Source organism: Haliotis rufescens, unplaced genomic scaffold (assembly GCF_023055435.1).
Source record: "Haliotis rufescens isolate VD_foot unplaced genomic scaffold, xgHalRufe1.0.p SCAF_8, whole genome shotgun sequence".
Lineage (NCBI taxonomy): Eukaryota > Metazoa > Mollusca > Gastropoda > Lepetellida > Haliotidae > Haliotis > Haliotis rufescens.
Genome location: NW_025964372.1, coordinates 44,211,447 through 44,238,015, shown reverse-complemented (window position 1 = coordinate 44,238,015; position 26,569 = coordinate 44,211,447). Strand labels below are relative to the sequence as shown.

At 39.5% G+C, this 26,569-nt stretch overlaps 1 protein-coding gene across 1 annotated transcript in view; it reads right to left on the bottom strand.

Annotated features, from left to right (window-relative positions):
- Nucleotides 1-26,569, bottom strand: part of LOC124151954 (protein unc-80 homolog) — a 113,441-nt gene that overhangs the window by 47,103 nt on the left and 39,769 nt on the right. Inside the window, exons 17-29 of the mRNA XM_048389824.1 lie at nucleotides 25,692-25,894; nucleotides 24,053-24,262; nucleotides 23,265-23,441; nucleotides 17,098-17,236; nucleotides 15,451-15,559; nucleotides 14,882-14,954; nucleotides 14,056-14,190; nucleotides 13,103-13,289; nucleotides 9,521-9,655; nucleotides 4,237-4,371; nucleotides 3,834-3,934; nucleotides 1,520-1,606; nucleotides 810-893 (exon numbers count right to left, since the gene is read on the bottom strand). Of these exons, the coding sequence (XP_048245781.1) occupies nucleotides 810-893; nucleotides 1,520-1,606; nucleotides 3,834-3,934; nucleotides 4,237-4,371; nucleotides 9,521-9,655; nucleotides 13,103-13,289; nucleotides 14,056-14,190; nucleotides 14,882-14,954; nucleotides 15,451-15,559; nucleotides 17,098-17,236; nucleotides 23,265-23,441; nucleotides 24,053-24,262; nucleotides 25,692-25,894 (1,775 nt within the window). The remainder of the gene's footprint in view (nucleotides 1-809; nucleotides 894-1,519; nucleotides 1,607-3,833; nucleotides 3,935-4,236; nucleotides 4,372-9,520; nucleotides 9,656-13,102; nucleotides 13,290-14,055; nucleotides 14,191-14,881; nucleotides 14,955-15,450; nucleotides 15,560-17,097; nucleotides 17,237-23,264; nucleotides 23,442-24,052; nucleotides 24,263-25,691; nucleotides 25,895-26,569) is intronic.

Sequence of the window (26,569 nt, the reverse complement as noted above, 5' to 3'; positions counted from 1 at the left end):
CAGCTGTCATGGATAAGTATCTTATTATTAAAATAAAACGGTTAATAACGTTTACTCATTTGGAGTTCATCCTCCCAAGTCAAGGGAGTTAACTGACTGTAAAAGTCCAGTTTCCACCCTTGCGAAAATAGGCTGGAATTTCTGGGCTCAATCATGGCGCCACCAGTGGCTATTACGAGTTATGTCCTTCTATGTCCCTCCTATTGACCAATCAGATTCCACATTTCATATCACTTGTATTTCCTTCAAACAAAATGGCAGCGCCCAGAGAAGACGATATGATCGATAATCAAGATCGATATTGCAATAAAATTACGCGAAGTGCATCATATCATGTGAGCACCTTGATTGAAAACATGAAGAAAAATAGAAAATATCTGTTGACGCATAGTTTACAGTTCACATGCTTTGCAAATCCTTCAACTGACCAAAATCTTCACGGCAGTTTACAAAACGGATGTTAATTTCGTTACGCGATTTTGATTGGACTTTGCAAAGACTCGTTAGTCCAGCCAAAATATAACTCCATTATTCCAGCCAAGTTTAGCAAGGGTAGAAACTGGACTTTTATGGTCAGTTAACTCGCTTGCGTCGGGCAGATGTCGGAGTGGGGTATATCATACTTATACCCATACTTTACCTGGTGCATCAGCCTAAACACCCACGGTGTCAATCAGGAAACCTCCCACAATGAAACTGTAGGTGTATTGGCATATATGCGTAATTCTTCTGTACAAAGGTGCTAATTCAATACATAACATGAACAGCCTTCAGTTTGCCCAGTGGGCTTATTTCTAGGCAGAACCTACCATCCATAGCAGACTGAGAGCACCAGCAATGGCTTCTTGTCCTCCCTCACATGGAGACCTCACGTAGAACATCACGTAGCCGATCTGAAATGTAGAATCACATAGAACATCACGTAGGCAATCTGAAATGTAGACCCACATAACACAGAACATCACATAGCCGATCTGACATGTAGAACCACATAGAACATTATGTCGCCGATCTGAAATGTAGACCCAAAGAGAACATTGCATGGCCGAACTGAAATGTAGAACCACATAACACAGAACATCATGAAGCCGATCTGACATGTGGACCTTCCATAGAACATCACACATAACACCACATAGAACATTTGAGATATGGGGTCAAACATTTTTCTCTGTTTTCGCTCATGTGAAATTTATATAGCATTATCTATCTCTAATGACTTCCTAAATCTTTACTTTTAACAGAATTATGGCAATGACCATTTGGCTAAAATTCTTAATATCAAACACCAAAAATAATAAACTTGGTATGCATTTTGCTCTACAATTCCTTAAAACCATCAAACAGGCTTTAATAAACATATTTGGTTACTCAGAGAGAGAAAAACTCTTCTCAATGCTTCTCTTGAGCAAAGGAAAAAGATGTTGTCAATCAATAAAACAAAGTTTCCTCAATATTCTCATTTTTTCAAATTAGGTCTGGAATTGACTTGATGTGGCTTGAGACATATGACACATACCAGGTAGTTGAAGAGGGAGTGGGCTGTCTGGGCCGGCAGCTGGCGGATGTACAGCACCAGCTTCCTCAGCAGGAACATCAGCTCCTCCTGAAACAGTGGAGGAACACAGGAACAGATGAGACATGTTCACAAACAGTGGAGGAACACAGGAACAGATGAGACATGTTCACAAACCGTGGAGGAACACAGGAACAGATGAGACACGTTCACAAACCGTGGAGGAACACAGGAACAGATGAGACATGTTCACAGATAGTGGAGGAACAGATGAGATGCTTTCACAAATAGTGGAGGGACACAGGAACAGATGAGACACGTTCACAAATATTGGAGGAACACAGGAACAGATGAGACACATTCACAAATAGTGGAGGAACACAGGAACAGATGAGATGCTTTCACAAACAGTGGAGTTACACAGGAAGGGATGAGACACTTACACAGGAAGGGATGAGACACTTTCACAAAAAGTGGAGGAACACAGGAACAGATGAGACATGTTCACAAACAGTGGAGGGACACAGGAACAGATGAGACACGTTCACAAACAGTGGAGGAACACAGGAACAGATGAGACATGTTCACAAATAGTGGAGGAACACAGGAACAGATGAGACATGTTCACAAACAGTGGAGGAACACAGGAACAGATGAGACACGTTCACAAACAGTGGAGGAACACAGGAACAGATGAGACATGTTCACAAATAGTGGAGGAACACAGGAACAGATGAGACATGTTCACAAACAGTGGAGGAACACAGGAACAGATGAGACACGTTCACAGACCGTGGAGGAACACAGGAACAGATGAGACATGTTCACAAATAGAGGAGGAACACAGGAACAGATGAGACACGTTCACAAATATTGGAGGAACACAGGAACAGATGAGACATGTTCACAAATAGAGGAGGAACACAGGAACAGATGAGACGCGTTCATAAACAGTGGAGGAACAGATGAGACATGTTCACAAATAGAGGAGGAACACAGGAACAGATGAGACACGTTCACAAATATTGGAGGAACACAGGAACAGATGAGACACGTTCACAAACAGTGGAGGAACACAGGAACAGATGAGACATGTTCACAAACCGTGGAGGAACACAGGAACAGATGAGACATGTTCACAAATATTGGAGGGACACAGGAACAGATGAGACACGTTCACAAATAGTGGAGGAACACAGGAACAGATGAGACACGTTCACAAACAGTGGAGGAACACAGGAACAGATGAGACACGTTCACAAACAGTGGAGGGACACAGGAACAGATGAGACACGTTCACAAATATTGGAGGAACACAGGAACAGATGAGACACGTTAACAAATAGTGGAGGAACACAGGAACAGATAAGACACGCTCCCACACAGTGACATAATGATAATAATAATAAAATATGCCATTTAGTGAGCATATTTCCCCACCACACAGGCATGCTCAAAGCGCTATTATTACCCCAGTCACAGTAGCAGTTTGCACTCAACAATCATTCTCAGCTCCCTGGGGAGTATACATCCCAAGCTGGACTGGATGATTGAGTAGGTGGTTGATTGGGTGGCTTGATTGTTGGGTGGTTAATTGTGTGACTAAATGTTTGTGTGGCTTGATTGTTGGGTGGTTAATTGTGTGACTGAATGTTTGTGTGGCTTGATTATTGAGTATGTGATTGAGTGACTGGTTGATCGGGTGGCTTGATTGTCGGGTGGGTGATTGAGTGACTGAATGTCTGTGTGGCTTGATTGTTTGGTAAGTGATTGTGTGACTGGTTGATCGGGTGGCTTGATTGTTGGGTGGGTGATTGTTGGGTGGGTGATTGAGTGACTGGAGGATTGGGGGTTTAGTAAGCAGTAACAGTGGATGTGTGAGGATGAATTTGAACCCATACCAGTGTGTTTAATCTTATCCTATACGGTACTCTAGAGTAAAACTACCCCCAGGATAATATTCAGGTAGGATATAATCCTTGCTTACACTTCCTGTAAAAGGCAACTATGCTTCGTGGAAAAGGCGACTAACGGAATCGGGTGGTCAGGCTTGCAGACTTGGTTGATGCATGTCATCATATCCCAATTGCGTGGATCGATGCTCATAATGTCAATTACTGGATTGTCGAGTCCAGACTGGATTATTTACAGACCGCCGTCATATGGCTGGAATATTGCTGAATGCGGCGTTAAACAACAAACAACCTGTGGCCAAGTAATGCCTATAATAGCTGTTACATCATGCAAGGAATACCAGTGCATTACTACTGTAGTGGCATGAAAGTTAACAAATTTGAAAGTCAGATTTTGTCCCTACCTGTCTGTCTTTGTGAGTGAGCTTCTCTAGGAAGTGTCGGAGGAACAACACTGGATCCTCCACTATACAGTCCCAGATCACTTTGCTGGCCACCTCCGTCACTGAAACATGTCACACACATTGTCTACGACCACGTCACTGAAACATGTCACACACATTGTCTTCAAACACGCCACTGAAACATGTCACACACATTGTCTACGAACACATCACTGAAACATGTCACACAAAACTAATTAACATAAAGTGTGTCCATAAGTTTCACGACTCTCAGGAAAAATATTTCACCAAATTAATACATTATCATGATTCTCACAGATGTATTATATATTTGCCTGGTGAACATCATCGATTCTATTAAAAACATCAGTTTGCCCGAAGAATCCAAGGTAGACTTGAGTACCTGAGATACCATCTTCATTGACATCCTGGTCGTCCAGTAGGTGCAGAATAGGAAGTACTGCAGCACAGATGCATGATGGGAAGAATGTCTGTGCAATGTGCAGGTGATGAGGATGTTCCATGCGGTCTTCCTCACCTGGGAGGGTGGAGAGGCACAGTGAGTTATCTCCCCTTCATCTGGAACTCCTGCTATACTTTGTAATCACATTTGAAAAGAACATCTTTGTTTCTTTAAAGTCTTTTGTTTGTCATGTTTAATGGCTTTAGAAGTGTTGTATAAGTGCACCCGACAAAAAATACATGTTACCTTGGTTTGTGGTTAGAGTTACCTGCCCTTGCTTTGTCCAAATCCAGACAAAAATACCAGAAGCACAGGGTGTTCTTTAACTGATGCATACTGCTGGACAAACAAAAGACCTTTTGCACCTAAATCCTACACTATCAATATTAATTTTATTTTTTTTATTGGTATCTACAGAACTTTTCTTGCAAAGACAAGCTTACATTGTTTCTTAACCATTGTTAACAGAATGTTGATAATTAATAAATATACTTCTTGGCCTGTGTATAAATCAGTGCATTTTCATCATGAGGTCAGTGCACACTTCAAGCCATCAATGGCATTTGATGAATCTAGATATTTTTTATAACTTGGCTACAGATGTTATTTTGAAAACATCATCAAAAAACTTGTTTTCATATTACAAAACACAGTTTGAATTTGTTCTTGTAACTGAATTGAATCAGCCTTGACCACATAATTAAAGGTTGTTTTTAGACATTTTGACACACTGGCCAATATTGAATAAATAACGAAATAATTCAAAATAACTGAATATTCATAACATTATGCACATAGACCTACAGAAGTGCAGGGAGAAATTAACTCCCCTGTCTCTCATGCTTGAGTTAGCTAAAATGGGTTATGAGATTGCAATAGTATGTGATGCAATATATATTACCCAAAGTTGTTCACTCCCATGACATTCTATATTTTAATTTACCAAGAAATAACATAGGCGGATCCAGAGGGGGACTCAAGGGGGTTTGGACCCCGCCCCCCCCCCCCCCCCCCCCCCCCCAACCCCACCCCGCTTTTAAAACCAAATGTAGTATGTTGTAGGCTGTAAAATTGACTGAAAGAGGATTTTTGATATTTTGGACCCCTCCCTTTTAAAATTGCTGGATTGGACCCCTCCCTTTAAAAATGCTGAATTGGACCCCTCACTTTTAAAAATGCTGGATTGGGCTCCTCACTTCAAAAATGCTGGATTGGACCCCTCCCTTTAACTATGCTGGATTGGACCCCTCCCTTTTAAAAATGCTGGATTGGACCCCTGCCTATTAAAATTGCTGGATCAGACCCCTCCCTTTAAATATGCTGGATCGGACCTCTCCCTTTAAATATGCTGGATTGGACCCCTCCCTTTAAATATGCTGGATTGGACCCCTCCCTTTAAATATGCTGGATTGGACACCTCCCTTTTAAAATTGCTGGATCGGACCCCTCCCTTTTAAAAATGCTGTATTAGACCCCTCCCTTTAAAATTGCTGGATCAGACCCCTCCCTATTAAAAATGCTGGATTGGACCCCTCCCTTTTAAAAATGCAGGATTGGACCCCTCCTTTTTAAAAATGCTGGATTGGACCCCTCCTTTTAAAAATGAAGGATTGGTCCCCTCGCTTTTAAAAATGCTGGATTGGACCCCTCCCTTTTGAAAATGCTGTATTGGACCCCTCCCTTTTGAAAATGCTGGATTGGACTCCTCCCTCTAAAAATGCTGTATTGGACCCCTCCCTTTTAAAAATGCTGGATTGGACCCCTCCCTTTAAAAATGCTGAATTGGACCCCTCCCTTTAAAAAAGCTGGATTGGACCCCTGCCTATTAAAATTGCTGGATTGGACACGCCCCTTTTAAAAATGCAGGATTGGACCCCTCCTTTTTAAAAATGCTGGATTGGACCCCTCCTTTTCAAAATGCAGGATTGGACCCCTCCCTTTTAAAAATGCTGGATTGGACCCCTCCCTTTTGAAAATGCTGTATTGGACCCCTCCCTTTTGAAAATGCTGTATTGGACACCTCACTTTTAAAAATGCTGGATTGGGCTCCTCACTTCAAAAATGCTGGATTGGACCCCTCCCTTTAAATATGCTGGATTGGACACCTCCCTTTTAAAAATGCTGGATTGGACCCCTGCCTATTAAAATTGCTGGATCAGACCCCTCCCTTTAAATATGCTGGATCGGACCCCTCCCTTTAAATATGCTGGATTGGACCCCTCCCTTTAAATATGCTGGATTGGACCCCTCCCTTTAAATATGCTGGATTGGACCCCTCCCTTTTAAAAATGCAGGATTGGACCCCTCCTTTTTAAAAATGCTGGATTGGACCCCTCCTTTTAAAAATGCAGGATTGGACCCCTCCTTTTTAAAAATGCTGGATTGGACCCCTCCCTTTTGAAAATGCTGTATTTGACCCCTCCCTTTTGAAAATGCTGGATTGGACTCCTCCCTCTAAAAATGCTGTATTGGACCCCTCCCTTTAAAAATGCTGGATTGGACCCCTCCCTTTAAAAATGCTGAATTGGACCCCTCCCTTTAAAAATGCTGGCTTGGACCCCTGCCTATTAAAATTGCTGGATCAGACCCCTCCCTATTAAAAATGCTGAATTGGACCCCTCCTTTTTAAAAATGCTGGATTGGACCCCTGCCTATTAAAATTGCTGGATCAGACCCCTCCCTATTAAAAATGCTGGATTGGACCCCTCCCTTTTAAAAATGCTGGATTGGACCCCTCCTTTTTAAAAATGCTGGATTGGACCCCTCCCTTTTATAAATGCTGGATTGGACCCCTCCCTTTTAAAAATGCTGGATTGGACCCCTCCTTTTAAAAATGCTGGATTGGACCCCTGCCTTTTAAAAATGCTGGATCCGACCCCTCCTTTTTAAAAATGCTGGATTGGACCCCTGCCTATTAAAATTGCTGGATCGGACCCCTCCTTTTAAAAATGCTGGATTGGACCCCTCCCTATTAAAATTGCAGGATTGGACCCCTCCCTTTTAAAAATGCTGGATTGGACCCCTCCCTTTTAAAAATGCTGGATTGGACCCCTCCTTTTAAAAATGCTGGATTGGACCCCTGCCTATTAAAAATGCTGGATCGGACCCCTCCCTTTTAAAAATGCTGGATTGGACCCCTGCCTATTTAAATTGCTGGATCGGACCCCTCCCTTTCAAAAATGCTGGATCGGACCCTCTCTTTTAAAAATGCTGGATCCACCTTTGTGTAATCAAGTAGAACTGACACTAATCTGATGAAAACGTAATGATTTACACAGTTGCCTTATACAAACTTCTGCATCTGAATACATCAATGTCAGGTAAATATTCAGATAGAAAAAAGTACTGAGTGATTGTAAGCTAGAAAACGAAGTGAGCACAAAGTGTGATTTATGAGGATAAAGATTACTACATGTTTGGTGCAAGAGCTGTGACTGAAAGGAAAGTCAAGTTAATACTGATGAAAATGCAATGGCAACGGTCATGTGACGTTGAGTATCTTTTATATCCCACACCTACCAGCATACGGCAGACTGCAGACTGCAGACTGCATCATTCAGAGCTATGCCAACATTACAGTGCTTCAAGGTGCATCATCAGGCTTGCTTAACTCTTATCATGGCCGATGGCATTTCCGCAAAACATATTTCAACTAAAACCTCACATTTATCATGCATTTGGTGATGAAATGCTGTTTAATCTGAGGAAATGAAATTGATTTCCCAAGCTATTTATGTGCCAAGTGAATAAACATGTTATTTAACTCCCGAGTGAATAAACATGTTATTTAACTCCCATGTGAATAAACATGTTATTTAACTCCCAAAAGAATAAACATGTTATCTGTATTTTGTACAACTCCAAGTTAAAGATAAAGTGATATAAAATATAACACTTCAAACTATACATTCTCCACAAAGACAATTATAAACTAAGCTTTTGAGACAATAAGTAGATTGGCATCAGGAATCATAAGTGAAAAAACAGGAATTATAGATGCAAAGAGTGAAATTCTTCAGAATATATAATTACATTTTTCAAAAGCAATATTAATATACAGCAATAAATAAGATAATATTGTTGACAACAGATTGTTAAAGTTGGAGTAGTGATGAGGATACAAGGATGATAGATAGTTGTTAGTGCGGTAGTATACAGCAAGAGTCGGGCAAACCGTGCGGCATGTCAGAAAGGTGCACGCTGACGAGGCAGACACAATCAAGCATCTCCGTATGATGCAAAAGACATGGTATTGTAATGCTACAAGAGAACTGGAAGATTGTCTTCCCATTAGAAACAGTTGAAGTCACAAATGTAAGCTGAACAGTTTGTTAATGTGAAAGATGACTGTCATGAAGGAGTTATCTCCACTTAGTGTCAAGGAGTTATCTCCACTTAGTGTCAACCAACAGTGGTTATTCCCCTTGCTTAGATACCTTGAAAAGCAATCCTGAAATTAACCCCATAAGCAGGAAGCAGTAATAATATTTTTATAAGACTTTCAATTGTTTCATTTTTTATTGTACTGTTATTATTTTACTGTGCTGTTATATTTCCATATAAATTTGTCCTACTATACAAATTATGTACCTTAATTCTGTGTCAAGCCAAAGAAATCAACTATCACTTTAAAAATTTACAACACTGTTTCCAACTTTTTACTAAGGGTGTGCATTATAATCGGTATATCGGCATATTGAGGTTTAGTTTTTCCACGTTTCATATCACAATATCACCTTTTCAAGTACAATATAGCAGGTGATGTCAAACAGCAATTTTTTGATGTTATTTTCTTGCCAGATGTCTTCACTGCTCCGCAGCATGCACTCGGGGCTGCAAGATGGTTGCATATTTATTGATTGTGTAAACATAATGTTGTACCAGCATCTTGTTTTGTTTTATGAACTTCAATTCATACCTTAATATGTCAAATTGTTGCTGAATGCAAAATTTATAATTATACAATATATCGTGATACGTATCGCAATACGGCCTTGTGTATTGCAAAATATTGTGATACACTTTTAACCTCCAATACCCATCCCTGCTCTACCCAGCACATATTCTATAAATACATGTCATTTTCTGCAAAGTCTACCCAAAAAATACACAAAATTAGATCATTAAATTAATTTGTCATCTTTCACCTAACAGACAAAAGCTTCCAATGAATGTACGAGAGCTGTTCCCAAGTCTAGATGGACAACAATGTGTAGAGTTGTACCTTCGTAGCCAAGACGTCCCCAGTGCAAGCTACCATTTCTCCATGACATGCTACGACTTTGGATATTAGCTCGATTGACTGGCGCTAGGGACACCCGTCTGGCGGCCATGTTTACCAAGTTTTCCTCCTGCGTAGCTAGTGGCAAAAAGCAGTGCATTACAAAAGCCTACAGGTGATCAACACGGCCCAGCCAACAAGTGCTTTACTTTTTCAAATCTTTTAAGGTTTATTCTGGAATGACATGTTTAATAATCTGTTTCCACTGTGTTTGTAAGGAATCTCACAAACTTAAGGGAGACAACTCTTCCTGGACAAAAGGATTCTTCCGAAATGTTCAAAATGATTGACACTCGTTGGTGGACAAAAGATTATTAGGTACAGGTACTGGAAGGTGGACAAGGAATCCTCACACACACACATCTACTTAAATTAATAATGTAATTGCTCCGAACATCAATTTGTTAATTTATACAAGCATGTAACCATTTCAATTTATTATTATTTCTGATAAAAATAAATCGTGCCCAAAATACACAACCAATTTACATAAATACAGCCAAAAATGTGTTGCTTAGAATGATTTTCAATCAATTTTAGTTTTTTAAAATACACTTTTAACCAGTAAGATAGTTTCATGGACTCAAGCTTTGGACGAGCAAGTAAGTTTCAGTTTGAAGAAAGGTACGTGACAAAATATATTGAAACAAGTGATCTGTGTCTTTTCCAAACTGATCTTGTCTTACTTAAAAAAGATATTCTGATAAATTTTTTTCGGGTGTGGGAGTATTCCTGTGTCAGGACGGCCAATGACAGGTGATTATCACATGGGTAATGGCAAATAGATTAATGTAATATATACAGTACAACAAGTCTCATGTATAAAATTAACAAAATACATATTTGTAATGTTAGCTCATTCTAATATATTATACATAAGACTTGTGGCAGAATACACTATGCAATGATTTGCGGGCCCAAATGTTCTAATAAAATAGTTTTTATCATTGCATAATGTGGCATTATTAATAAAATACTTATATATAAGTAGGAATCACATTGGGAAAACACAATATTTCCCTCAATAACACTGGACTAGAGTATTAGATATATGCAGACACTTGAGACGTACTGAAAATAACAATTAGTCATGAATGAAATTGCAAAAACACTGATAATAATTATGGTATTAAATAAAAACTTGGTTAAAGGTATATATATTTTACATGATGAAAGTAGAGAATGCTTTTAATTCATTTTACATTTCAAGGACATGCAAACAATTAAGCTGTTTTTTCTATCGACATCAGGCAAAAAATTGGACGTTTTCATGTTGCATGCAGAATTCAACATCTAGCCATAATACAGAGTGGAAATAAAACACATTACAGGAGCCAATAGCTAATAACTACCACCACAATCATGCAAAGAGTGGATTTCTCCTTTATTTAAAACTATGAAAAGGAAATTGGATTAACAGACTAAATTGGAATTAAAATCGAGGAATTGTCTGCTTAATATCTAGATCCAATACTATTGAGGGAGAGAGTTCAATACAGGAACACACAAGCTCTGCAAGGCTAGCTTCTTAGGTACACGAGACACATGACGTTTTACTTCAAAACTCAGTAATGGGTTTCCTTTAAACACAGTAACCTTATAGAATGTTGTACATTGTCAATCATGGCAGACATGTTTCACTTGTTATAGAGATGTAGGCCAATATTGACATAAGAATGACTATGGTCAACCGAACATTTAATGTAACAAACTTTGGATGTTATTTTAAAAATGGCAATAATGGCTATGACTTTCAGAGAGCTTGTTTCATTTACCTCAGAAAAATCTCTAACAACTACAAGTTAAAATAAAAAACAATTTGGAAAACAAGCATTCTTTTAATCAAATGCAATATTGTCTTGCGTTTACAATTCTCCAAAATATAGGGCAAGCTCAAGGAAACCTACAAATATATTGGATCTGAACTGCCATCGGAAAGATACATCCTAGTTTCAACTTACTTCCATTATATAACCATATCTTCCAACAAACACAGCATTTCTATCGCACATTTTGTAAAAGTTTAAAAAAAATGTATGCTTGTTTATAAAACGAGAAAATAGATTTGGGTCACCCAAAAAAACAAGAAAATATATCTGTGTTGGCTTATTTAAGAAAAGCATCAAGCTACCATTACAGAGTCTTGAAGTGAGAACAATATCATCATCAGTTCATAATCATCATAACTAGACAAGCCAACGGGGCAGCACTGTTTCCAGGCAACCAGACAACATGCTTGTACTCAAAGTCATGAATGTTCCTGCACCAGTTTCATTTCAGCATTGAGAGATGTTGTCAAATTATCTCAGGGTGAAATTCCAAAATAGGAGTTTGACATTGCTTTTTGCAATATTCAACCAATATCACCATGAGGCACACAAAAATAGGCTTCAAATATTGTACCCTGCGGGAAATAAAACCCATGTCTTTAGAATGACATATGGACCCACTTATCACTAGGATGCAATGACATTACTGAAATATTGTTCACAGTGGCATGAAACCACACAGATTAATTTAACCCCTACTGCCCAGATTCAAAATGAGGTTTGTAAATATTCAACCCTGCTATTGATCACAGTAATCAAACAAGTTCTTTAAAGTTGGTGCCAATAGAAAACTGGAATAACAGGACACTTAAAGATTCAATCCCAAGAGTACAGATCGTCATGGTTACGTATTCCAGGCACACACTTTCAGCTTGCCCACACCAACAACAGTGAAGGAGCAATGCACTAGCGCAGAGAAGGCGGGGGAATTTGGAATTGAAGCTGTCAGTCTGACTTTTGATGTGAACTGATATTGTATTTTTTAGAAAACTTTATAATTTATAAACTTTTCAACTAATTTATATTTAACGTAACAAGCAACTTGAATGGGGAGGGTTGGGCCAGGTGTTTTATTTCATGCTCAGGATTCTCTTGTCTGAAAGGAATACTGGATTATACAACAATGTCAGTCAAACTAGGAATACTGCTGTCAAACCTGTTAACATTATGCAAAAACACTTCCTCTCAAATTCTTTCTTAAACACCTGAATCACCCTTCTCTTCACTGTAGGAAGAGAACCTTTATCGTTTCATAGAACATAGTCCTTTTTCATCTTTTAACAGCAAACAGTACTCTTTTTCATAGTTTTTCGTAGTACATTGTACTTTTTTTCAGTTTTTCAAAGTACTTTTTTCATAGCTTTTCATAATACTGAAACTTTATGTAACAGTTCAGCAGTTAATAGAATTAGTAAATAATAATACAAAAAGGTGAAAAGTATTCTGTAGGAATGAAATAGTCCAAGAAAGCATGTTTACAAAATACTTTTTCAAAATATATTTACCAACCATAAACTTATTTTCTTGTTGCAAAGCACATAATACATGAATTTGGAACAATATAGAAAACAATGTTTTGAAAGACTAAAGATAAGCATGACAAGTTTCTTGAATAGTGTTAACACTTTTGACAACAAGTACAAATACAGTCCTCTAGCCCTACACGTGTGCTGCCTACATCTAGTCTAGAGAATACCTTCTTCGTGGTCTTCTGATGCATGGTGGAGTGCCGGCTCAAACGCCGCCAACTGACACACAGGAATCGTTGTCATGGGGAAGTTCTCGCGCCCAACTCGCTTTCTCTCCTCCTCAGCCTGAAGAGCTCGGCGAATCATTTCTTGCTGTTGTTTGCGTCTTGTCGTCGTCGTAGTTACCAGTGATTTCTGTAATAGAAATTAGTGGGGGTGAGTGTGAGTTTTGTACAATGCTGCAGGTACAATTTTAAACTTTATCATGCGGCCTGTATATAGATCAAGTCTGTTGGTTGTGGAGTGCATGGACAACTACAAACGCCATCAGGTGAGGTGAGATAAAATGGGGTTTTACGTTGCGGCCAAGATTATTGCACCTAAATAGCATTATGCATGCACGGATGTGTGCGTGTGTGTCTGCTTGTACTTGTCCGGACTAATGCCGATTTTATTAGTGCTAGCCCACTGAGAAACCATGCCTCTGTTTAACATAAATACCACACTCAGACACAGTATACTGATTCCGAGCCAACCAGTCCTTGTTTTAGACCCTTAATGCCTAGCGCCAGGCAGGGCAACAACAAGTACCATCTTTTAATGTCTTTTGGTATGACACTGCCTGGGATGAACTCTCTACAAAACACTTTGCCAGAAACGTTTGGGCTAGTGAACACAGAAAGGTTTGGGTATCAGTCTTGACAAACTGATAGAAAAATTTATGGATAAAAACTTCTTTATTTACCATAAAGGCGACATTTTGGTATAGATCCTTATGCCGTTGTCAAGCAGCCATTTCGGTCTAGATCCTTATACCATTGTCAAGCAGCCTTATAAGGATCTATACCGAAATGCAGCCTTTACAATAATGAAGTAGTTGTGTCTACTTTGTCATCCGTCGAGTAATGCCAAGATAATTGTTTTATTGCTGTAGCACTAACACCATTAGGGTGAATATTACCGTGTCTTCAAGGTTGAGGGTAACTTCTTCAATCTTGGCCTTGAAGTGCGGCATCCATGGTGGATCGACCACCGTCAGTTTGGGGAGGCCGATGGTTGGCGACGGCAAGGTGAAGTCAATACTGGGGGGTGGCACCTGCACATGTAAGAGTCAATATTATCCTACCCTATTTTTAATCCCGGGGTTGAAATTCTCAGGTGTCAGGATGATTCTCCCAAGTGAATTTGAACCATTACCAGTGTGTTTAATCCTATCCTATACCATACTCTAGAGTAAAACTTCCCCCGGGATATTATTTAGGTAGAATTTAATCCTTGCTTACAAACACACCAGTCAGGCAGTGTGGCGGGGTTTCAAGCCAGTTAAGTATTCCAGTTTATAACAGCTATATCATGCTGGGATGCATTCCACAAATAATCTTAGCGCTAAGACTTCCATACTTCAGCACAGACTCACAATTCTAAAAATGCAAGAGGATATGATAGGAGTTTCTTCTGTTTATCTCTGGTAAAAATTACAACCAGAACCTGTAATCAACTTTCAAACATTTGATTTTCAAATCAAGTTAATTTTGTTTGTTTGTTTGTTTTTGTTTGTTGTTTAATGCCCCACTCAGCAATATTGCAGCTATATGACGGTGGTCTGCAAATGATCGAGTCTGGACCAGACAATCCAGTGATTGACATCATGAGCATCGATCCACGCAATTGGGATATGATGACATGAATCAACCAAGTCAGATAACCTGACCACCCAATCCTGTTAGTCTTGAGCTACAGAGGTTATTGACAAGTGGACATAGCAGTATCATAAACAAACATCCTACCTTAAACAAATTATTGGCGCCCTCTTCCATTCGTGGCCAAACTTGGTACCTGTATCTCCATAAAGCACCAAATCTGTAACATAAAAACATTAAAGGTAAATCCAAACAGATTGTTGAAAACAATGCTCGAATAGCATCCCCTACAGTGTCACGACAAAAGATGTTAAAAGATGGTACTTGTTTCCCTGCCTGGTGCTAAGCATTAAGGGGATAAAACAAGCACTGGTTGGCTCAGAGTTAGTAAAGTGAGTCTGAGTGGTGTATCCATGTTAAACTGAGGCATGGTATCTCAGTGGGCTAGCACAATGAAAGTGGCATAAGTCTGGACTAGTACACACACACAAGCACACATGACTGTTGTGAGAGGCGACTAACGGGATCGGGTCGTCAGGGTCGCTGACTTGGTTGATGCATGTCATCGTATACCAATTGTGTGGATCGATGCTCATGATATCAATCACTGGATTGTCTGGTCCAGACTCGAATATTTACAGACTGCCCTTATATAGCTGGAATATTGCTGAGTGTGGCGTTAAACAACAAACAAGCCCTCGACAAGCTCAACGTACCTGAGTACAGCGTTGATCCTCTGACCCGTCTCTTCATGCTGCAGCTCCTTCACGATCATGTTGCGAGCCTTGTCTGGGGACTTGGCGGACGAGAGCAGGAACACTGTGGCTACAACACAAACGCAATCATCACGACAGAGTTCACTCGCCAAATTAATCACAAGTCTAGAAATTTGAAACCTTGTCCATTTGCAAACAGGCTCTTGAAAAGGAGCGATTCATGTAGCTACTCCTTTATGGGGGTCCAGGAAAGACTCGGTATGACAGGTCCCCAGTAACCCGTGCTTGAAACAAGATCCGATAACACTCAATATCACAAGCTGACAATATGATCTACAACATCATAGAGAGCAGATCGTTTCAAACATTGATTTGGACCATCTCATACCTTTCTATTCTCCAGTCCCAGAATGTGTCTGTGGCATTGAGTAATCCCTCTGACCCACTCACCTGCAGCTATTTCCTGGTCAGACTCAAGGAGCAGCTCCCACGCTACAGGCTTGATGTCGATGAAGTGTTCCACACACCTGCAGCTGCAGCTGGTTCCTTGTCAGACTCAAGGAGCAGCTCCCACGCTACAGGCTTGATGTCGATGAAGTGTTCCACTCACCTGCAGCTGCAGCTAGTTCCTGGTCAGACTCAAGGAGCAACTCCCACACTACAAGCATGATGTCAATGAAGTGTTCAACTCACCTGCAGCTGGTTCCTTGTCAGACTCAAGGAGCAGCTCCCACACTACAGGCATGATGTCAACGAAGTGTTCCACTCACCTGCAGCTGCAGCTAGTTCCTGGTCAGACTCAAGGAGCAACTCCCACACTACAAGCATGATGTCAATGAAGTGTTCAACTCACCTGCAGCTGGTTCCTTGTCAGACTCAAGGAGCAGCTCCCACACTACAGGCATGATGTCAACGAAGTGTTCCACTCACCTGCAGCTGCAGCTAGTTCCTGGTCAGACTCAAGGAGCAACTCCCACACTACAAGCATGATGTCAATGAAGTGTTCAACTCACCTGCAGCTGGTTCCTTGTCAGACTCAAGGAGCAGCTCCCACGCTACAGGCTTGATGTCGATGAAGTGTTCCACTCACCTGCAGCTGCAGCTAGTTCCTGGTCAGACTCAAGGAGCAGCTCCCACACTACAGGCATAATGTCAATGAAGAGTTCCACTCACCTGTAGCTAGTTCCTGGTCAGACTCAAGGAGCAACTCCCACACTACAGGCATAATGTCAATGAAGTGTTCCACTCACCTGCAGCTGCAGCTAGTTCCTGGTCAGACTCAAGGAGCAACTCTCATGCTACAGGCATGATGTCGATGAAGTGTTCCACTCACCTGTAGCTAGTTCCTGGTCAGACTCAAGGAGCAACTCCCATGCTACAGGCATGATGTCGATGAAGTGTTCCACTCACCAGCAGCTAGTTCCTGGTCAGACTCAAGGAGGAACTCCCACACTACAGGCATAATGTCAATAAAGAGTTCCACTCACCTGAAGCTAGTTCCTGGTCAGACTCAAGCAGCAGCTCCCATGCTACAGGCATGATGTCGATGAAGTGTTCCACTCACCTGCAGCTGCAGCTAGTTCCTGGTCAGACTCAAGGAGCAACTCCCATGCTACAGGCATGATGTCGATGAAGTGTTCCACTCACCTGCAGCTGCAGCTAGTTCCTGGTCAGACTCAAGGAGCAACTCCCACGCTACAGGCATGATGTCGATGAAGTGTTCCACTCGCAGGATCGGAGCAGCCTTGGTCAGGATAGCCATTGGGCACTGCGTCAGTCGTTGAGCCTGAGGGAAGGAGGGGGTCAAGCTCTGAACCACTTTTTGTAATCAATGCAATTACCAGCAATCACAATTACGTTTTTAACATATATTCATAGGTTTGCTAATCCACATTTACAAATAATGAATAAGTTGTTCATAATAATGACAATCACATGAGGAGACACTAAGTTCACCTATGGTTCAAAATCACATAAAATCTTCTGTGACAAGATGTCATCTTCAATTTGTTGTAACAATTGTTATTATAATTATAATGTCACATAAACAGTGCTTTCTTCACAAGCAATCAAAATCAACAAAATTTAAAAACCATATTAACAATCAGCCTTGAAGCAAAATCACATTTCCTTATCTAAATTTTATGTTCAGGCAATGACACAATTTTTCTTAACTCTTTCAACACCAGTCAACCAGAAGTGTTTACTGCTGGGACACTGAGTTCCCAGAGACTCTTGTGTGATAGATGAAGCCAACATTTATCAAAGAAAATATCTGCTTGTAAAATATATTTGCTACTACATGTTACACATCATTTGAAAGGTCTGATCCTATGGTTTATAAATATGAAAGTTATGTTTATCACATTATTTAAAATAATGCATTTACAACTTAATTAAGTTCATTGTAAATAAAAAATGTAAGCTAACACGTTGTTAACATCCAGATTCAGGACCAAGGAAGCGAAAACTTGACGATTTTCGGCACATCGCTGGAAAGGTTATTCCGTCATCTACACGCTGGGAACATCGCCTTTTTTTTTTTACGTAGTTTATAACAAGCGATTTCATTGGATTAAAATTGGTTTCTAATGACGCTTTCTTGCGGAAATCTGCTACAAGTTTCGTGATTGGTCAATTTTGAGGACGTGACCTAAGGCAGCCAATCAAATTACAGCTGTGTTACCAAGCTCCTGTTTGATAAATTTCAGAAGTTGACGAAACATTTTTGTTAAATCGTGTTATTCTGAACGTTTTAAGCAGATAATGACGATATATATTAAAAATATGGAACTTCATGAATGCATCGTGCTAGGTTACGAGCTGTGACAAAGATTTTTCATGCATATATTTTTGCATTAAACATCGTGTCCGAGCCGAGAATTCAAGGCGACGAAAGCCGAGATCTATGTCATTTGACTTACATTACACGCGATCACACAAAAAGATGGAAATAATAACTTAGATGTAAGTTTGATTACTTTTAGATATATATTTTTGTTGATTTTATTTAGTACTTTGAATAATATATTTAAAGATTTGTTTAAAACGTCTTTACTCTGCTCTTTGACATGTTCGATGTGGACCCGTTGTCGAAATGTGTGTCCGAGAATTATATTTTCAATAACATCGCGGGAAATAGTGAATAATTTTTTAATTTATCGATAAAAAATGATAAATTGAAATGAAGAAGGTATTTCAGACATTGTGAAATGTGATAGATTTAATAAATGAATGATATTACAGGTAGGTCCATAAAAATATATACTATTTTGACGTGACTACTGCTTGGCCGGATAACCGGCCTGCAGTGTCTGGGGACTCGATGCTTCTTGGCCGGTATACTGGCCTACGGTGTTGAAAGAGTTAAATAAATGTTTATAACTTATCATAAATGACACAACTCCCTCATGTGCTAAATTTCTTGACTTTATAAGATGTCCTACATTTGGAAGAAAGCCATGAACGTGTCATATTCATCAAATTAATTAAACATCAAATTCATTAAACTAGGGTCATCAACTCGAAGGGATCACAAATTTTAGTTACTATGACCAAAGTTGATTGTAAGCATATATACAGCATATATACAGCATACATACAGCATATATACAGCATACATACAGCATACATACAGCATATATACAGCATACATACAGCATACATACAGCATATATACAGCATATATACAGCATACATACAGCATACATACAACACATATACAGCATATATACAGCATATATACAGCATACATACAGCATACATACAGCATTCATACAGCATACATACAGCATACATACAGCAGCATATATACAGCATACATACAGCATACATACAGCACATATACAGCATATATACAGCATACATACAGCATACATACAGCATACATACAGCATTCATACAGCATACATACAGCATACATACAGCAGCATATATACAGCATACATACAGCATACATACAGCACATATACAGCATATATACAGCATATATACAGCATACATACAGCATACATACAGCATTCATACAGCATACATACAGCATATATACAGCATATATACAGCATACATACAGCATACATACAGCATACATACAGCAGCATATATACAGCATACATACAGCATACATACAGCAAACATACAGCATATATACAGCATATATACAGCATACATACAGCATACACACAACATACATACAGCATACATACAGCATACATACAACATACATACAACATACATACAGCATACATACAGCATACATACAACATACATACAACACATATACAGCATATATACAGCATACATACAGCATACATACAACACATATACAGCATATATACAGCATATATACAGCATACATACAGCATACATACAGCATACATACAACACATATACAGCATATATACAGCATATATACAGCATACATACAGCATTCATACAGCATACATACAGCATATATACAGCATACATACAGCATACATACAGCATATATACAGCATACATACAGCATACATACAGCATACATACAGCAGCATATATACAGCATATATACAGCATACATACAACACATATACAGCATATATACAGCATATATACAGCATACATACAGCAAATATACAGCAAACATACAGCACATATACAGCATACATACAGCATACATACAGCATACATACAGCATATATACAGCATACATACAGCAAACATACAGCATATATACAGCATATATACAGCATACATACAGCATACATACAGCATATATACAGCATACATACAGCATACATACAGCAGCATATATACAGCACACATACAGCATACATACAGCACATATACAGCATATATACAGCACACATACAGCATACATACAGCAGCATATATACAGCATATATACAGCATATATACAGCATACATACAGCATACATACAGCATATATATACAGCATACATACAGCATACATACAGCATATATACAGCATATATACAGCATACATACAGCATATATACAGCATACATACAGCATACATACAGCATGTATACAGGATACATACAGCATACATACAGCATATATACAGCATACATACAGCATATATACAGCATATATACAGCATACATACAGCATATATACAGCATACATACAGCATACATACAGCATACATACAGCATATATACAGCACATATACAGCATATATACAGCATACATACAGCACTAATACAGCATACATACAGCATATATACAGCATACATACAGCAGCATATATACAGCATATATACAGCATATATACAGCATACATACAGCATAATACAGCATATATATACAGCATACATACAGCATATATACAGCATACATACAGCATATATACAGCATACATACAGCATACATACAGCAGCATATATACAGCATATATACAGCATATATACAGCATACATACAGCATATATACAGCATATATATACAGCATACATACAGCATACATACAGCATACATACAGCATATATACAGCACATATACAGCATATATACAGCATATATACAGCATACATACAGCATTCATACAGCATACATACAGCATATATACAGCATACATACAGCAGCATATATACAGCATATATACAGCATATATACAGCATATATACAGCATACATACAGCATATATACAGCATATATACAGCATATATACAGCATACATACAGCATATATACAGCATACATACAGCATACATACAGCATGTATACAGCATACATACAGCATACATACAGCATATATACAGCATACATACAGCATATATACAGCATATATACAGCATACATACAGCATATATACAGCATACATACAGCATACATACAGCATACATACAGCACATATACAGCATATATACAGCATACATACAGCATACATACAGCATTCATACAGCATACATACAGCATATATACAGCATACATACAGCAGCATATATACAGCATACATACAGCAAACATACAGCATATATACAGCATATATACAGCATACATACAGCATACATACAACACATATACAGCATATATACAGCATATATACAGCATATATACAGCATACATACAGCAAATATACAGCAAACATACAGCACATATACAGCATACATACAGCATACATACAGCATACATACAGCAGCATATATACAGCATATATACAGCATACATACAGCAAACATACAGCATATATACAGCATATATACAGCATACATACAGCATATATACAGCATACATACAGCATACATACAGCAGCATATATACAGCACACATACAGCATACATACAGCACATATACAGCATACATACAGCACGCATACAGCATACATACAGCAGCATATATACAGCATATATACAGCATACATACAGCATACATACAGCATATATATACAGCATACATACAGCATACATACAGCATATATACAGCATACATACAGCATACATACAGCATATATACAGCATACATACAGCATACATACAGCATACATACAGCATATATATACAGCATACATACAGCATACATACAGCATATATACAGCATATATACAGCATACATACAGCATACATACAGCATATATACAGCATATATACAGCATACATACAGCATACATACAGCAGCATATATACAGCACACATACAGCATACATACAGCACATATACAGCATACATACAGCACACATACAGCATACATACAGCAGCATATATACAGCATATATACAGCATATATACAGCATACATACAGCATACATACAGCATATATATACAGCATACATACAGCATACATACAGCATACATACAGCAGCATATATACAGCATATATACAGCATATATACAGCATACATACAGCATACATACAGCATATATACAGCATACATACAGCATATATACAGCATATATACAGCATACATACAGCATACATACAGCATACATACAGCATACATACAGCATATATATACAGCATACATACAGCATATATACAGCATATATACAGCATACATACAGCATATATACAGCATACATACAGCATACATACAGCAGCATATATACAGCATATATACAGCATACATACAGCATACATACAGCATATATATACAGCATACATACAGCATATATACAGCATACATACAGCATACATACAGCAGCATACATACAGCATATATACAGCATATATACAGCATACATACAGCATACATACAGCATATATATACAGCATACATACAGCATATATACAGCATATATATACAGCATACATACAGCATACATACAGCATATATATACAGCATACATACAGCATATATACAGCATACATACAGCATACATACAGCAGCATACATACAGCATATATACAGCATATATACAGCATACATACAGCATACATACAGCATATATATACAGCATACATACAGCATATATACAGCATACATACAGCATATATACAGCATACATACAGCATACATACAGCATGTATACAGCATACATAGAGCATATATACAGCATACATACAGCATATATACAGCATATATACAGCATACATACAGCATATATACAGCATACATACAGCATACATACAGCATATATACAGCATATATACAGCAAATGGCCAGGACTAAAATGTAAGTTCATTACATTTGCTATAAGCGTGTTCGTTATAAACTTTGTTTACGGTAAGATCAAAATTACTGCAGTTGTTGCCAGCAAGTCATGATAAATAATTCAGATCTACAGATATCAAGTAAGACATGTCAAACCTCAAAGTTCACTGTTGCCAACCAATACATCTATATAATGTGGTATCTGTTTAATACACTACTGCCCCACCTGTGAAGTCAAGTACTTGACGACCGGGGCTTCCTCTTTGACCTCCTTGGGCTTGTCGTCTTTCTTCCATGTGGAGTTGAGCTTCAGTTTGGTCATGGAGACGTCCGTCTTGATCTTTTCCAAGAGCGGGGTGCTCTCTCGGCGCCGTGTTGGGGAGGTCAGTTGAAAAATGGACTCCTTCAAACACAACAGAAACCTATCAAACTCTTTGGATGCTGAATCGGGTTTTCTGAAGAGGTATTCAGGCCCAATTTATAGCAAAACTGAAACATGAGAACTGGTTCAGGATTATAGCACTCAAATGCTATGAGTCAACGAGGACTACCATCATTGGATTATGCCTGTCCTCAGCACAATGCAGTAGTCTCAGGCTAGCAGACCAGCGTAAATTTGGAAGAATGGTTTTTGATATCCAGAAATCAACACAGCGAAACTATGATGTCAAAGCTGTTAATATTGAAATACAGACTCCAGATATATGTAAATTGTACATATGACATAATAAGAAATATGGAAACCGGATTTATTTAATGTGAAGTTATTACCATTGTTTGGAGTTAAGAAAAGAACAAAGTCTGCACAGAACATGATATCATCCAAAGAGTGCAAAACAGACTACAACACTGGGCCCATTTCACAAAACGTTCTTAGACAGTCGTAACTCCCATACTTTAACATGGATTGTATGGTCAAGACTCAGACAATTACTGGCTACTGATATATAGCGGGATATTGTGTTTAATAACTAACAAACAAAAAAGCAAAACAAACAAACGCAGTAGACGGACCCTTCTCTTGAGCTTCTCGCGGAGGTTGTCCTTCTTCAGGTCAGGTTTCAGAGCGTCCAGTTTCTCGTCCTCCTCTGTGGAATGGTATACCTTCCTCAGTGATGTTATGAGGCGTGAGCAGCTTCGTCGTTGGCGTTCGTAACAGTTGGGGTGGCAGTAGTTCTGGTGGGTGCAGATGAAGTTGGAGAGGTTGGCAAGCTGGACCACAACCTGGACAGAAAGCAGACACACTGAAGGTTTATTGTAGACTTGATACAGACACACTATAGATTTATTGCAGACTTGATACATACACACTGCAGATCTCTGCAGACTTCATACAGATACACTGCAGATTTACTGCAGACTTGAAACAGATAGTGTATATTTACTGCAGATTTGATACAGACACACTGCAGATTTACTGCAGACATGATACAGACACACTGAAGGCTTACTGCAGACATGATAAAGACACACCGCAGATTTACTGCAGACATGAAACATACACTGTATATATACTGCAGACATGATACAGACACACTGTAATCTTACCGCAGACTTGATACAGACACACTGCAGATCTCTGCAGACTTCATACAGATACACTGCAGATTTACTGCAGACTTGAAACAGATAGTGTATATTTACTGCAGATTTGATACAGACACACCGCAGATTTACTGCAGACATGATACAGACACACCGCAGATCTCCGCAGACTTGATACAGATACACTGCAGATTTACTGCAGACATGAAACAGACACTGTATATATACTGCAGACATGATACAGACACACTGTAATCTTACCGCAGACTTCATACAGACACACTGCAGATTTACTGCAGACGTGATATACACACACTGTAGATTTACTGCAGACTTGATACAGACACTGTATATTTACTGTAGACTTGATACACTGCAGATTTACAGCAGACTTGCTACAAACACTCCAGATTAACTGCAGACTTGATACACACTGCTGATTTACTGCAAACGTGATACAGACACACTGCAAATTTACTGCAGACTTGATACAGACACTGTAGATTTACTGCAGACTTGATACAGACACACTGCAGATTTACTGCAGACATGATACAGAGACACTGCAGATCTCTGCAGACTTGATACAGACACTGTAGTTTTACTGCAGACTTGATACAGACACACTGCAGATTTACTACAGACTTGATACAGACACACTGCAGACCTATTGGAGCCTTGATACAGACATAGTGCAAACGTTGCAGACTTGCCAGAGACACAGCAGATTTACTGCAGACTTGCTGCTACAGACACACTGCATACACATACAGCAGACATTCAGATTCATTGCAGACACACTGCAGATACTGCAAACTTGGGACAGATACTCAGATAAATTGCAGACACACTGCAGATAATCGTACACATATATGTACCACTGGCAGGCAGTGATGGGCCCATTCCCGAGTTGTCAACTGTGCAGAGTTGTCTCCCTTATCTGACGGGATCCACTGCTCTGTTATTCAAATTCCACAACCCTGCTGATGATCCCTGGTTTGGCAGCATCTCATGACAAAAGTATTGTCAAAGCAGCACTAAACCCAACTCACTCACTCACTCACTCACTCACTCACTCACACACTCCATAGACCCCTCTCTTCCCTACCTTGATCCAGGGGAAGTTGGAGCAGAGTTTCTCATCCTCCGCCTCCTCATCCTTCTCCACGGGGCTCTCCTGGGTGTCGTCACTCAGCATGGTCACCGACTCGGTGTCCTCCACACCTGGATCCTCCTCCACAAACTTGGCCTCCGACTGCAGGGACTGGCTGCTCACCTTGCGGGACCGGATACTGCCTGCGTGCTTTATGCCTGGAACACACGTGGCACAGGTACATGTGGCAGTCAGTAGACACACAGGAACATGTGGCAGTCAGTAGACACACAGCTACATAAGGCAGTCAGTAGACACACAGGTACATGTGGCAGTCAGAAGACACTGGTACATGTGACAGTCAGTAGACACACAGGTACATGTGACAGTCAGTAGCCACACAGCTACATGTGGCAGTCAGTAGACACACAGGTACATGTGACAGTCAGTAGACACACAGCCACATGTGGCAGTCAGTAGACACACAGGTACATGTGGCAGTCAGTAGACACACAGCTACATGTGGCAGTCAGAAGACACACTGGTACATGTGGCAGTCAGTAGACACACAGCTACATGTGGCAGTCAGTAGGCACACATGTACATGTGGCAGTCAGTAGACACACAGGTACATGTGGCAGTCAGTAGGCACACATGTACATGTGGCAGTCAGTAGCCACACAGGTACATGTGGCAGTCAGTAGGCACACATGTACATGTGGCAGTCAGTAGACACACAGGTACATGTGGCAGTCAGTAGACACACAGGTACATGTGGCAGTCATCAGACACACAGCTACATGTGGCAGTCAGTAGGCACACAGGTACATGTGGCAGTCAGTAGATACATAGGTACATGTGGCAGTCAGTAGACACACAGCTACATGTGGCAG